This window comes from Schistocerca gregaria, chromosome 7, assembly GCF_023897955.1.
Source record: "Schistocerca gregaria isolate iqSchGreg1 chromosome 7, iqSchGreg1.2, whole genome shotgun sequence".
Taxonomy (NCBI): domain Eukaryota; kingdom Metazoa; phylum Arthropoda; class Insecta; order Orthoptera; family Acrididae; genus Schistocerca; species Schistocerca gregaria.
The window spans coordinates 570,571,599-570,587,207 of record NC_064926.1 but is presented as its reverse complement, the minus strand read 5'-3'; the positions used below and the strand labels follow the sequence as shown (position 1 = coordinate 570,587,207).

Genomic DNA, 15,609 nt, shown 5'->3' with positions numbered 1-15,609 from the left:
AAGTCAACTTTTTCTAGTTTTTCACAGACACATAAATAAAGCAATGGGTCGAAATGTATCGCAGAAATATTAATAAATATACAATCTCTTTAGGTATTTCCTTTTATTATGTGAAAAATATTTTGAACATGTGTACACTAATTTTGGTTGAATTGTACAGCATTGGGAAACTATTTGGAATGGAAAAGTTGCAGAGTGATATTGTAACTATGCTTTTAACACCATGAAATTTGCTTGCTACTGCAGGATGCAAGGACATGAACACTGTAGTTTCCTTTCCACTTATAGGTGTCTGTCATTTACTACTTTCGTGATTAAATTAGCTGAATGATAAGAAGAAAGAAAGGAGGTTAGTGGCAATGAGGTTATTAGAGATATATTGAATGATAAGAATTTCACAATATGTGCTTTGATCACACTCACTTTTGTGTTGTTGACAAACTCCATCCAAAGGTGGTTCTCCAGCTGAACTTTATGAATAATGCTCATATACTCCATGCTTTGCATATTTTACTATGAAGCTATAGAGAAGCAAATACAATCTGGTTATTTTGAACAGATTGAGTGATATACTTCAGAAGACTGACCAGGCTAGAAGTTGTTGAAAACTTGATATCAGTGATTTGAGTTTGCATTATTTCACAGGGTCGCTGCCTGAGACCACGACTGCTCATCAGCTGGTAGTCTCTATTCGACAGAAATGTACCCCTGAGGAGGTTCTGAATGTGCTAAAGGATCTGCCAAATCCATGCCCAGAAGAAGATAGCGAATCGAGATTTAATCCTCTGAAGATTGATGTCTTTGTGCAGACATTACTTAATCTGGGCTCGAAGAGTTTCTCACATTCGTTTGCTGCCCTATCAAAGTTTCATAATGTGTTTAAGGTAAATAATTGTTTACTGGTTCTTTTTTCTCTTTCAGAAGTATTCATGTCATATCAAAGAGGAGAAAATACACCGTGATTTATGAATGGACACATTTGCCAATGTATTTACAACTTTTTATTTGATACTATATAGTTGAAAGTATTTTCAGAAAAAAATGTTATGGAACCCAAACTTACAGATGAATTGATAAGAAATTGTTTAAAATTTGTTTGGTAAACTGCTAGAAAATTTTTTCTGCAACATGTGAATCAGCCTCATTACTCAAGCACTGCTTAATATATTCTGTTCAAAATAGCTATCAAGATTATATCAAACAATTCCTGTGTAGTAAATAATAATCTATTTTGAAATTTCAGCACAATTATCAAAAAGTAAAAGAAACTTCAGTAGCTTTCCATCCTGTTGCATCTAAATTGGCCTAGAGTGGTGTAAAATTTTATGTTTTAATCTTCTACAAGTTCTTTTTCTCTATGTATTTATTCCTCTGTTCCTGACAGTGACAAAATTCATGGCATTTTAAACTTGAAATTCTATTCTTTGTGCTGATGTTGTTGTATGTTGTAATTACCACACAACAAGTTTTCTGTGCTTACCTTTTATCTTACAAAGGTAAGACAAGCTCTCTCATAAAAGGAAGTATAATTCAGAGAACCATTTGAAATTGGAGGGAGTGAAATATTGGAGCTTAGGTAAGTTTAAGAATACTGACACTTTGAGCAGTTACTCTTGTAGAAAACATGTGATGTGTAAAAGAAGCAGTAGAGAAGTTATTGATATTGAGCAAGGCAAAAAGGAGCATCCATGGATATTGATAATAATAAACAAATAATGATAATGAAAAATATTGAAAGGAAACGTCAACATTAGAGGCACTCAAATGAAATTAACCAAAGTGTATAAAAACCAAAAAGAATTGATGTAGGATAGATGTATGTGAACATCGAAACAGGGTAATACAGCTGCTGCACATGTATTAACAAAGAGTCTTTAGGGAGCACACTGGTAAGAGTCAGAAAAATGCAATTGAGTAATGGAGACAGAAAATTAGGTGATGGGTGAGAACAATGCTTAGAGAAGCCTCGAATAAATTAGGTGAATTAAAAATGAAGACACAGTGCAAGAAGATATTAGGGAAGAGACAGTGCAAGCAGATAATAGGGAAGATCTAGCGCTGTTCTCTGAATTTCAAAATGATTTTCAGAATCTTGAAAGAATCAAATGTTCAGGTATTTGTGAACAAATAGTGAACTCTTGCAGGCATCGGACCTAAAAGCAGGGCAAAAGCTAGAAAAGCTCGTGAATAAAATTTAGGATTCTAGTGAAATTCTATTAGAATTTGAAAATAATGTAATAATTACACTTCTGAAGATGCACAAGTTGACATATATTAATATTATTGCCCACTCAGTCTAATACAGGATGGTGCAGGGAAATGGAAAATTTTGAACATTATTGTTCTCTACACTGTAGTGCCGGCAGATGTTTGGAACCAGTGTGTAGTAGTTGTCAACACATTGCCATTTAGTAACCATACAGCAGTTGAGTGATGGTTTCTGTGAGAGTGTTTTACGTGCAGAATGATGGTGTGACTGCTGTGCAAAGGGTATTTCAACAGCATTACCAGTTAGGATGTCACAGATGTGCCCATGTGCTCATGCAATTGCAACATGGGTATGTATTTTGAAGAGACTGGTTCAGCCTTGAAAAAGGAGCCACCTGGTGTGATTTGAATGATACATACCCCAGAGAACATTGCAGCTGTTCGAGTTTCCATCAAGAGGAGCCCTCACTACTCCATTCAACAATAAGCATCTGCACTAGAGACTAGATGCCATAGCATATGAAGAATACTTCACAAATTAAAGTTGCACCTGTGTAAGTTACAAATTGTACAGCAAATTAAATCCACAGGACCCTGTGTCGTATAGGGAGTTAAGCGAATGGGTGTTGGCTAAACTCAAAGAGGATGCTAATTTTCATAATCTACTGTCGTCAGATGAAGCATCCTTCCATCTTAACAGTTATGTTAACTTTAGTATTCCCACCGGCGGACATCACAATGGAGGCAGAAGAGCTGGCATTGGTAATGCAGCAGGAGACTGCAGAAACCTACCGGCTAGGACACACATGACACATAGCTTGGACAGATCTGTGGGCAAAGTATTTTATGTGCTAAACTGTGCGCGTGGAACACATTGGTTTTATGATATTCCCACAGGAAGAAATCACACGCACTAAGATCAGAGGATCTTGCAGGCCAAGTAATGTGACCATTATGTGAAATCATGCACTTACTACACAATTCGTGAACATCTTCCATGGACTGTTGAGCAATTCATGGCACAGCTCCATACATCTGAACACATGTGCTTTCAGTGTTAAGATCAAGCTGTCTCAATGTAACCAATGTTTCAAGCATATCAACATAGTGTACGGACATTACTGTTGTAGTGCCATCCTCGCATTCAAAAAAATAGCAGTACGCCATATGGGCCATTGCTTACCTGGATTTCAGCCACGGCCACCCTCACATAGTGAATCGTGCTGAGTGTTTAGCCATTAGCTGTCCATGTCAGTTGCGCTCTAGAGTTCTCCAGTGCTCATTTCGTCACAGATTCGGACACTCTGCTTCCTGTAGATCAATTCACATGGCTAGTTCATTTCCCTTGCATGGGGTTCTGTTCCCTGGCTATTATCAAATCACTGTTGGCCTGTGAAGTATCGTTGTTGTTGTTGTTGTTGTGGTCTTCAGTCCTGAGACTGGTTTGATGCAGCTCTCCATGCTACTCTATCCTGTGCAGGCTTCTTCATCTCCCAGTACCTACTGCAACCTACATCCGTCTGAATCTGCTTAGTGTAGTCATCTCTTGGTCTCCCTCTACGATTTTTACCATCCACGCTGCCATCCAACACTAAATTGGTGATCCCTTGATGCCTCAGAACATGTCCTACCAACCGATCCCTTCTTCTGGTCAAGTTGTGCCACAAACTTCTCTTCTCCCCAATCCGATTCAGTACTTCCTCATTAGTTACGTGATCTACCCATCTAATCTTCAGCATTCTTCTGTAGCACCACATTTCGAAAGCTTCTATTCTCTTCTTGTCCAAACTATTTATCGTCCATGATTCACTTCCATACATGGCTACACTCTATACAGATACTTTCAGAAATGACTTCCTGACACTTAAATCTATACTCGATGTTAACAAACTTCTCTTCTTCAGAAACGCTTTCCTTGCCATTGCCAGTCTACATTTTGTATCCTCTCTACTTCGACCATCATCAGTTATTTTGCTTCCCAAATAGCAAAACTCCTTTACTACTTTAAGTGTCTCACTTCCAAATCTCATTCCCTCAGCATCACCCGACTTAATTAGACTACATTCCATTATCCTCGTTTTGCTTTTGTTGATGGTCATCTTATATCCTCCTTTCAAGACACTATCCATTCCGTTCAACTGCTCTTCGACTGAGCGAGGTGGCACAGTGGTTAGCACACTGGACTTGCATTCGGGAGGACGACGGTTCAATCCCGTCTCCGGCCATCCTGATTTAGGTTTTCCGTGATTTCCCTAAATCATTTCGGGCAAATGCCGGGATGGTTCCTTTGAAAGGGCACGGCCGATTTCCTTCCCTATCCTTCCCCAACCCAAGCTTGCGCTCCGTCTCTAATGACCTGGTTGTCGACGGGACGTTAAACACTAACCACCTCCACCACCAACTGCTCTTCCAAGTCCTTTGCTGTCTCTGACAGAATTACGATGTCATCGGCAAACCTCAAAGTTTTTATTTCTTCTCCATGGACTTTTAATACCTACTCCGAATTTTTCTTTTGTTTCCTTCACTGCTTGCTCAATATACAGATTGAATAACATCGGGGAGAGACTGCAAACCTGTCTCACTCCCTTCCCAACCACTGCTTCCCTTTCATGTCCCTCGACTCTTATAACTGCCATCTGGTTTATGTACAAATTGTAAATAGCCTTTCGCTCCCTGTATTTTACCCCTGCCAACCTTTAGAATGTGAAAGAGAGTATTCCAGTCAACAATGTCAAAAGCTTTCTCCAAGTCTACAAATGCTAGAAACGTAGGTTGGCCTTTCCTTAATCTTTCTTCTAAGATAAGTCGTAAGGTTAGTTTTGCCTCACGTGTTCCAACATTTCTACAGAATCCAAACTGATCTTCCCCGTGGTCGGCTTCTACTAGTTTTTCCATTCGTCTGTAAAGAACTCGCACTAGTATTTTGCAGCTGTGACTTATTAAACTGATAGTTGGGGTGCAAATTTCTCGACCTCCGCTATCGGGTGGAGAAATGTAGGGTCCCCCTGAATAGGTCAGGCGTGCACTACACGCCGGAAGCGGCTACGAGGGTAGCGGAGTACGTGTGGAGTGCACATGGGGTTTTTTTAGGTTAGAGAATTCCCTCCCTAGGCCCGACAAGACGCCTCCTGAGACGCGGCAAGGCAGGAGTAGGCAAAATGCAACAAGGAATAACAATATTAATGTGCTAATAGTAAACTGCAGAAGCGTCTATAGAAAGGTCCCAGAACTGCTCTCATTAATAAACGGTCACAACGCCCATATAGTACTAGGAACAGAAAGTTGGCTGAAACCAGACGTAAACAGTAATGAAATCCTAAACTCTGATTGGAATGTATACCGCAGAGATAGGCTGGACAGTGAAGGGGGAGGCGTGTTTATAGCGATAAGAAGTGCAATAGTATCGAAGGAAATTGACGGAGATTCGAATTGTGAAATGATTTGGGTGAAGGTCACGGTTAAAGCAGGCTCAGACATGGTAATTGGATGTCTCTATAGGCCCCCGGGCTCAGCAGCTGTTGTGGCTCAGCACCTGAAGAATAATTTGGAAAATATTTCGAGTAGATTTCCCCACCATGTTATAGTTCTGGGTGGAGATTTTAATTTGCCGGATATAGACTGGGAGACTCAAACGTTCATAACGGGTGGCAGGGACAAAGAATCCAGTGAAATATTTTTAAGTGCTTTATCTGAAAACTACCTTGAGCAGTTAAACAGAAAACCGACTCGTGGCGATAATATATTAGACCTTCTGGTGACAAACAGACCCGAACTATTTGAATCAGTTAATGCAGAACAGGGAATCAGCGATCATAAAGCGGTTACTGCGTCGATGATTTCAGCCGTAAATAGAAATATTAAAAAAGGTAGGAAGATTTTTCTGTTTAGCAAAAGTGACAAAAAGCAGATTACAGAGTACCTGACGGCTCAACACAAAAGTTTTGTCTCAAGTGCAGATAGTGTTGAGGATCATTGGACAAAGTTCAAAACCATGGTACAATATGCGTTAGATGAGTATGTGCCAAGCAAGATCGTAAGAGATGGAAAAGAGCCACCGTGGTACAACAACCGAGTTAGAAAACTGCTGCGGAAGCAAAAGGAACTTCACAGCAAACATAAACATAGCCAAAGCCTTGCAGACAAACAAAAATTACGCGAAGCGTAATGTAGTGTGAGGAGGGCTATGCGAGAGGCTTTCAATGAATTCGAAAGTAACGTTCTATGTACTGACTTGGCAGAAAATCCTAAGAAATTTTGGTCCTATGTCAAAGCGGTAGGTGGATCAAAACAGAATGTCCAGACACACTGTGACCAAAATGGTACTGAAACAGAGGATGACAGACTAAAGGCCGAAATACTAAATGTCTTCTTCCAAAGCTGTTTCACAGAGGAAGACTGCACTGTGCTTCCTTCTCTAGATTGTCGCACAGATGACAAAATGGTAGATATCGAAATAGACGACAGACGGATTGAGAAACATTTAAAATCGCTCAAAAGAGGAAAGGCCGCTGGACCTGATGGGATACCAGTTCGATTTTACACAGAGTATGCGAAGGAACTTGCCCCCCTTCTTGCAGCGGTGTACCGTAGGTCTCTAGAAGAGCGAAGCGTTCCAAAGGATTGGAAAAGGGCACAGGTCATCCCCGTTCTCAAGAAGGGACGTCGAACAGATGTGCAGAACTATAGACCTATATCTCTAACGTCGATCAGTTGTAGAATTTTGGAACACGTATTATGTTCGAGTATAATGTCTTTTCTGGAGACTAGAAATCTACTCTGTAGGAATCAGCATGGGTTTCGAAAAAGACGATCGTGTGAAACCCAGCTCGCGCTATTCGTCCACGAGACTCAGAGGGCCTTAGACACGGGTTCACAGGTAGATGCCGTGTTTCTTGACTTCTGCAAGGCGTTTGACACAGTTCCCCATAGTCGTTTAATGAACAAAGTAAGAGGATACGGACTATCAGATCAATTGTGTGATTGGATTGAGGAGTTCCTAGATAACAGAACGCAGCACGTCATTCTCAATGGAGAGAAGTCTTCCGAAGTAAGAGTGATTTCAGGTGTGCCGCAGGGGAGTGTCATAGGACCGTTGCTATTCACAATATACATAAATGACCTGATGGATGACATCGGAAGTTCACTGAGGCTTTTTGCAGATGATGCTGTGGTGTATCGAGAGGTTGCAACAATGGAAAATTGTACTGAAATGCAGGAGGATCTGCAGCGAATTGACGCATGGTGCACGGAATGGCAATTGAATCTCAATGTAGCGAAGTGTAATGTGATGCGAATACATAGAAAGATAGGTCCCTTATCATTTAGCTACAAAATAGCAGGTCAGCAACTGGAAGCAGTTAATTCCATAAATTATCTGGGAGTACGCATTAGGAGTGATTTAAAATGGAATGATCATATAAAGTTGATCGTCGGTAAAGCAGATGCCAGACTGAGATTCATTGGAAGAATCCTAAGGAAATGCAATCCGACAACAAAGGAAGTAGGTTACAGTACGCTTGTTCGCCCAATGCTTGAATACTGCTCAGCAGTGTGGGATCCGCACCAGGTAGGGTTGATAGAAGAGATAGAGAAGATCCAACGGAGAGCAGCGCGCTTCGTTACAGGATCATTTAGTAATTGCGAAAGCGTTACGGAGATGATAGATAAACTCCAGTGGAAGACTCTGCAGGAGAGACGCTCAGTAGCTCGGTACGTGCTTTTGTTGAAGTTTCGAGAACATACCTTCACCGAAGAGTCAAGCAGTATATTGCTCCCTCCTACGTATATCTCGCGAAGAGACCATGAGGATAAAATCAGAGAGATTAGAGCCCACACAGAAGCATACCGACAATCCTTCTTTCCACGTACAATACGAGACTGGAATAGAAGGGAGAACCGATAGAGGTACTCAGGGTACCCTCCGCCACACACCGTCAGGTGGCTTGCGGAGTACGGATGTAGATGTAGATGTAGTTCGGTAATTTTCACATCTGTCAACACCTGCTTTCTTTGGGATTGGAATTATTATATTCTTCTTGAAGTCTGAGGGTATTTCGCCTGTTTCATACATCTTGCTCACCAGATGGTAGAGTTTTGTCAGGTCTGGCTCTCCCAAGGCCGTCAGTAGTTCCTATGGAATGTTGACTACTCCGGGGGCCTTCTTTCGACTCAGGTCTTTCAGTGCTCTGTCAAACTCTTCACGCAGTATCGTATCTCCCATTTCGTCTTCATCTACATCCTCTTCCATTTCCATAATATTGTCCTCAAGTTCATCGCCCTTGTATAGACCCTCTATATACTCCTTCCACCTTTCTGCTTTCCCTTCTTTGGTTAGAACTTGGTTTCCGTCTGAGCTCTTAATATTCATACAAGTGGTCCTCTTTTCTGCAAAGGTCTCTTTAATTTTCCTGTAGGCAGTATCTATCTTACCCCTAGTGAGATAAGCCTCTACATCCTTACATTTGTCCTCTAGCCATCCCTGCTTAGCCATTTTGCACTTCCTGTCGATGTCATTTTTAAGACATTTGTATTCCTTTTTGCCTGCTTCATTTACTGCATTTTTATATTTTATCCTTTCATCAATTAAATTCAATATTTCTTCTGTTATCCAAGGATTTCTACTAGCCCTCGTCATTTTACCTACTTGATCCTCTGCTGCCTTCACTACTTCATCCCTCAAAGCTACCCATTCTTCTTCTACTGTATTTCTTTCACCCATTCCTGTTAATTGCTCCTTTATGCTCTCCCTGAAACTCTGTACAACCTCTGGTTCTTTTAGTTTATCCGGGTCCCATCTCCTTAAATTCCCACCTTTTTGCAGTTTCTTCAGTTTTAATCTGCAATGTCATAACCAACAGATTGTGGTCAGAGTCCACATCTGCCCCTGGAAATGTCTTACAATTTAAAACCTGGTTCCTAAATCTCTGTCTTACCATTATATAACCTATCTGAAACCTGTCAGTATCTCCAGGCTTCTTCCATGTATACAGCCTTCTTTTATGATTCTTGAACCAAGTGTTACCTATGACTAAGTTGTGCTCTGTGCATAATTCTACCAGGCGGCTTCCTCTTTCATTTCTTCATTTCCATATTCACCTACTACGTTTCCTTCTCTCCCTTTTCCTACTACCGATTTCCAGTCACCCATGACTATTAAATTTTCGTCACCCTTCACTGTCTGAATAATTTCTTTTATTTGATCATACATTTCTTCAATTTCTTCATCATCTGCAGAGCTAGTTTGCATATAAACTTGTACTACTGTAGTAGGTGTGGGCTTCGTATCTATCTTGGCCACAATAATGCGTTCACTATGTTGTTTGTAGTAGCTTACCCGCACTCTTATTTTCCTATTCATTATTAAACCTACTCGTGCATTACCCCTATTTGATTTTGTGTTTATAACCCTGTAGTCACCTGACCAGAAGTCTTGTTCCTCCTGCCACCGAACTTCACTAATTCCCACTATATCTACCTTTAACCTATCCATTTCCCTTTTTAAATTTTCTAACCTACCTGGCCGATAAAGGGATCTGACATTCCACTCTCTGATCTGTAGAACGCCAGTTTTCTTTCTCCTGATAACGACATCCTCTCGAGTAGTCCCCGCCCGGAGAACCGAATGTGGGACTATTTTACCTCCGGAATAGTTTACCCAAGAGGACGCTATCATCATTTAATCATACAGTAAAGCTGCATGCCCTCGAGAAAAATTACGGCTGTAGTTTCCCTTTGCTTTCAGCCATTCGCAGTACCAGCACAGCAAGGCTGTTTTGGTTATTGTTAAAAGGCCAGATCAGTCAATCATCCAGACTGTTGCCCCTGCAACTACTGAAAAGGGTGCTGCCCCTCTTCAGGAACCACACGTTTGCCTGGCCTCTCAACAGATACCCCTCCGTTGTGGTTGCACCTACGGTACGCCCATCTGTATCGCTGAGGCACGCAAGCCTCCCCACCAACGGCAAGGTCCATGGTTCATGGGGGGATGGGGGGAAGTATCCTTACTGACTGTGTAGTGAAGAGGCAGTGTCACCCCTGTACAGATACTAAATTAATAAATCATATTTCTGCTACAGAACACAGGAAAATCCTGGTGAGTTTAATAAGCGTCCGTTACATATTGCCAAGGCGACTGTGTGGTCTGCCATATCATGTCATGATGTCATTGGCCCTTACATTTTTGAATGTGAGGATGGCAATACAATTACAGTAACATCCAGTCGCTGTTTGGTATGCTTGAAACATTCATTACACTGCTTCAGCTTAACATAAAAAACACTTGTGTTCAAATGAATGAAGCTGTGCCACGTCTTCCTCAACAGTTAATGGAAGATGTTCACTAATTGTGTGGAAAGAGCATAATTTTACATAGTGCTGACATTCCATGGCCTGCGAGATCCTCTGATCTTAGTGCGTGTGATGTCTTCCATGGGGACATTGTAAAGTACACACACCCTGCAACTGTCCGTGAACTGAAACAGAAGATTCAAGACAGAATCACTGTCATTCCCTGAGAGACGCCACACTGAGCATTCTGGAGTTTCCATAATGGGCTGTTATAAATTGAATGTCAAAAGGGAGCGTATCTTTCCAATGTCATCTTTAAGAACAAAGACAGTTTGTAATGAAAACATAAATGGCATACTTTATACATGCACTTTCATCATGCCAATTACATTACTTTAAAATTTCCACTTTCTCTGTGCCACCCTGTACCACAAGTACAAAAAATACTTAAATTCTCTTCAAAAATGGAGTAGAAAATTGAAAGTGGGTCAGGAGAGGACAGGTTTAATTTTAGAGGTAGGGGCAGTTGATGGAAAATTTTAGCCCTCCAGCTACTAGTAGATGACAGATTTAAGAAAAATAGGGAAACATAGTTTGCGAATAAATTTGGAGAACGGTTTTTATAATGGGGATTGAAGTAAAATGTTTTCCATTCTTAGGCAGTGCGCTATAAACTACAGGGATAGAATGGTAATCCATTTTCTTTTTATGTGAATCAAACTGAAATAGTCGATATTGACGGAAGTGTGAAAAAGGTCAGAATCGGGGAAGGTATAATGGAGGACTTCTCATTGTTTTGCTGATATTTAATTTTTACATTTTACAGTGAGAAAACTAATGGCTTATCGTGCAGTGCAGGAGTTGTCTGTCGTGGGCAAAAAATTGCTTGATGGTGATTGTAAACAGTGGTTGCCGAAAGTTATCAAGAATTAGCTGGCTGCTTAATGAAATAGGAAGTGTAGTAGTTGTCAGCTACAGTATGCATGTAAGCAAAAACAAAACTATGATGATGGTGTGCAGCAAGTGGACATACTCGATAGCTAAATTTTAAACTAGGAATGCAATCTCTTGAAGTGATGAATTTTGCTTTCTCAGAAATATAATATAAAGAAGGAAATGCAAGAAAAAGTAAGTAGCAATGATTTCACAAGGCAGAATGGTTGCTATAAAAATAAACAGCTGCCAACACATAAGAATATAAATTACTTAGTTTACTCGTACTGTGTGTGAAGGGGCTTTGGGAGAAGAAACACTTCTTAGCCCCAAGATTGCAATAAAACACGGTATTTAATAAGGGTAGCTTCCATGTATTTTAGTATTCATTATTTGAGCCCATGGTAGATCTCTGGGGTGTCCTGTGAGTTATTCAAAGTTCCATCCATACTGGATTGCCTTTGTGTAGGTTAATGAATGAAGACAGATAGTTGGCTACATGACAGTATTCCTGGGCATTGTTATATATTAGTTTTTAAATTATATTCATGTAATGAAATGAATGAGCTTTTGTTGGGCTGTAATACAGGATCACATTTTGTTTGTTTGTTTGTTCAGAATTATTTGGCTTCAGATGTCCATGTGCTCAATCTAAGAAGCAAACTGTAACTGCTTTTGGTTGCTTTCTGTTGGCATGCCCCAAAGTAATTATGGCCCTGATATGGGTAATCACATTGCCTAATTTTTCCGTGCTCTAAGCATGGTGTCTTGTTCTATGATAATATAATTTTAAGATTAGTTGCCCTAGCTCCAGACTTTGGGTTGAACACCACTTATTTTAATATGTTCCTAAAAGTATTTTGTCTTTCAATCTAAGTTCTTTTTATAATGTTCAATTTAAAAAAGTTTTAATTTTTTTGGTATTTATGTTGGCACTTACTTAACTATGCTGTCATGAAAGTACTTGCAGTTTTGTAATGATATAATGTGTTTATTGTAAATATGATGTATGGGATGTCTTAACTATGTTTTGTTTGGAAGAAATCATCAAGAAGTTTTTAGGCATTTCAGAACTTTTTATATTTGGAATCATACTCGATTTTAAATTACATATTTGACTTTTAATGGTAGAAACTATCCACTGCAGTGACACCTCTCATACTTGGTGGCAGTTCATCTCATACATTGGCTGTTGACAGTCAGTTCTGGTAACGCCCTAGTAGGCATGACATGTGGTCATATGGAAGCAATGTTGTGGTGATTTGTGTACATAATAATTTTAACTTTTATTTTTGACATGCGAATACATCATTCATGTCATATATTGTGCATCTGGAGATTTAATGCAAAGATTTTGTGTATATCTGGCACAAGATGTTTATAATAACCTGCATGAAGATATGTTGTCATTGATTCATCTATGGGTTAATTTGGCATTAGTTGTATAACAGGTTGTAATTCCTTTTGTAATGTTATTACGGATCTGATAATGGTAACATAGTTATACCAAAACCAGTCATCCAAAATACAGTGTTTTATTGTGATCTTGGCTAAGAAGTTTTGCTTCTCCTATGAAAAAAAACTATAAATCTTGATACCATAAAAATACTCCTAAAAGCTATGTTTGAAGCACAGATGTGTATATGTGTGAAACATGGGGAGGGCAGTAACGAAATGACTAGGTACATTTGAAATGTGGTGTTACAGGAGCCTGTTAAAAAAAAGAATGAAGTGTTTGGAAGTCAGTCAAGTAAAAAAGTTGAATGATTGAATTGAGATCAGGTTAAAAAGGTTTTGACACGCGAAGAGAATGGGAAAAACAATAGAAACCAAGTCCAAGGGCAAGAGGGAGAGACAGAGTAAGATGAATTGAATTGATCAAGACCAGTTTAACACTTTGGAGATCAGCCACTTAGAAGAATGTTGAGCATAAGAAACTGGCCATTTATGCTAATGTTTAAAGTGATATTAGCACTATGTAATTGATCAATGGAGTGAATATGCTCATCGTAAAGCCAGTTCCCCTTAGAATCACCACTGTTCACATCAGACAGTGCAACAATTTACAAAATCTTCATGAATTTTTTAGAAGATTGTAACCTGCATATGTAATTGGATGTATTATCATGAAGGCCTGTACCCTGTGCTATGTATATCCCTTCAATTTTGTTTTAGTTATCAGATTCATCACTTACGTAATGTAATGCTGGCTAAATCATACAAACACCAAATGACAATTTAAAAATGTAAGTATAGTAAATAATATAATAAATCAAAGGGAGAGAGTGGTTGGGCACAAATTGCATGATGAGTCGTTTGTTGCTGAATACTGTTGTTGAAATGGTGGGAGGAAAAAAATGACTGGGTCAGACCTAGGTATGAGTACATAGGCAAATCGTCGATGATATAGGATTCAGCAGCTATCACGAAATGAAGAGAATAGTTGGCAAGTGAATGGAATGGAAAACTGCATCAAACCAAGCTGAGGGTTGATGACCAAACCAACAACAACAACGATGTAAAGAGTAACATACAGTCATACAAACTTTTCTGTGTTTATCATCATAACAGTGATTCATTTAATTTATGTCCATTCTATGTTTTTCCAGTGCTAGCTCATTGTTTCATACATACGTACCATTAGTCTACGACGACCCTGAATGTATGAAGATCCCTTTTTAGGAGGCTCCTTGAGGAAACTGTTATTTTAACATATTCTGGCTAATCAAAATTGCAGACTGTTTTATTGATATAAAGTATCTACCTAAAAAAGTTAACATTATACCTATTCTAAACTTTTGCTGTTTATTGATTTATGCATTTTCATAAAGCAAGGAGGAATAACGTAAACAAGAAAGGTTTATGCTGATTTTTATCTTCACTTGGTTTCTGCTTACTATTGAAGTCAGTCATCTGTGGTATCACTATTTTTAATCATCGTCATCACGACTACCACGCTTCCAGATGTGTCAACCAGCTGCTGTTCTCTGATTGACTCCATAGATCCAGCACCTGACATACTGTCTTTTGTTTGTATCATGCATGTGCCACTTTCTCATACATAGACGTTTACCATCTCTTGCAGAAATGGTTATTATTGTTCAGTGTTTGTCCAGTTTTAAAGTAAGTTCAATTCAAATCACAAATGGCTTCAGGCAGACTGCAATTTAAATGTGGTAGAAGTTCATAAAAAGGCATGGTACGTGGTGTACATTCCCATGGTTGGCAGCACAGCAAAATTTGCTGACCTCTCCCCCCCCCCCCCCCCCCCCCCCCACCCACACACACACACACACACACACACACACACATTCATCCTACAAGGGGGGTATCAAATATAAACAGTTTGTTCGTTCTTGAACATCGACAGTTGGCAGGACTGGCCCCGCACTTCTGCTATCCTTAGGTGGGACCATTAGAAGTGAGAAGAGCATGCTGTTAGATATTCGCCGCTGTTTCACCAGTAACACTCATAATGTCTAAGCAACAGGTGCATGCTTATGAAGGAGTTACAGTGGTGGAAATTTGCCAAAGATTGACTGCACAGTTCGGTGATGAAACATTATTGAGGACATATGTGTTTGCCTGGCATAAAATGTTCAAGGAAGGACAAGAACACGGGAAAAATCAGCAACACGCTCACTGTTCTCAGACCAGCTTTGCAGACAAAAACATTCATGCAGTTAAAGACATTATTGACGACGATCGATGGGCGAGAATATCAGAAATTGCACAAAAAGTCGGAATCAGTTGTGGGAGCTGTCAAGCAGTCATCACATATGACCTACAGTTCCGTAAAGTGTGTTCCAGATGGGTCCTTAAACTTTTGACCGAAAATCTGAAGTTGAGACGTTTGGAGGTCTGGCAGAGGCTTACAGCGAGGTTTGCGGTTGAAGGTGATGCGTTTTTGAGTCGGATCGTCACCTGCAATGAAACATGGGTTCACCACTACATTCCAGAATCCAAACAAGCCAGTAAGGGGAGGCAGCACCAGTGAAAGCCAGGACTCGACTGTCAGCTGGCAAGGTTCTTACAACCAATCCCCCCCGATCAGTGAGGCATTTTGCTGATTGATTTTTTTGCACGAGTGACACACAATCAATACTGCTTACTACTGTGAACTGTTGAACAACCCAAGAGTTGCATATCACCACAAAAGATGAGACCAGTCGATTCGACAGG

The 15,609-nt window shown here is 39.9% G+C and overlaps 1 protein-coding gene across 1 annotated transcript in view; it reads left to right on the top strand.

Annotated features, from left to right (window-relative positions):
* Positions 1 to 15,609, top strand: part of LOC126281956 (nuclear cap-binding protein subunit 1) — a 186,743-nt gene that overhangs the window by 132,779 nt on the left and 38,355 nt on the right. Inside the window, exon 12 of the mRNA XM_049981328.1 lies at positions 646 to 884. Within this exon, the coding sequence (XP_049837285.1) occupies positions 646 to 884 (239 nt within the window). The remainder of the gene's footprint in view (positions 1 to 645; positions 885 to 15,609) is intronic.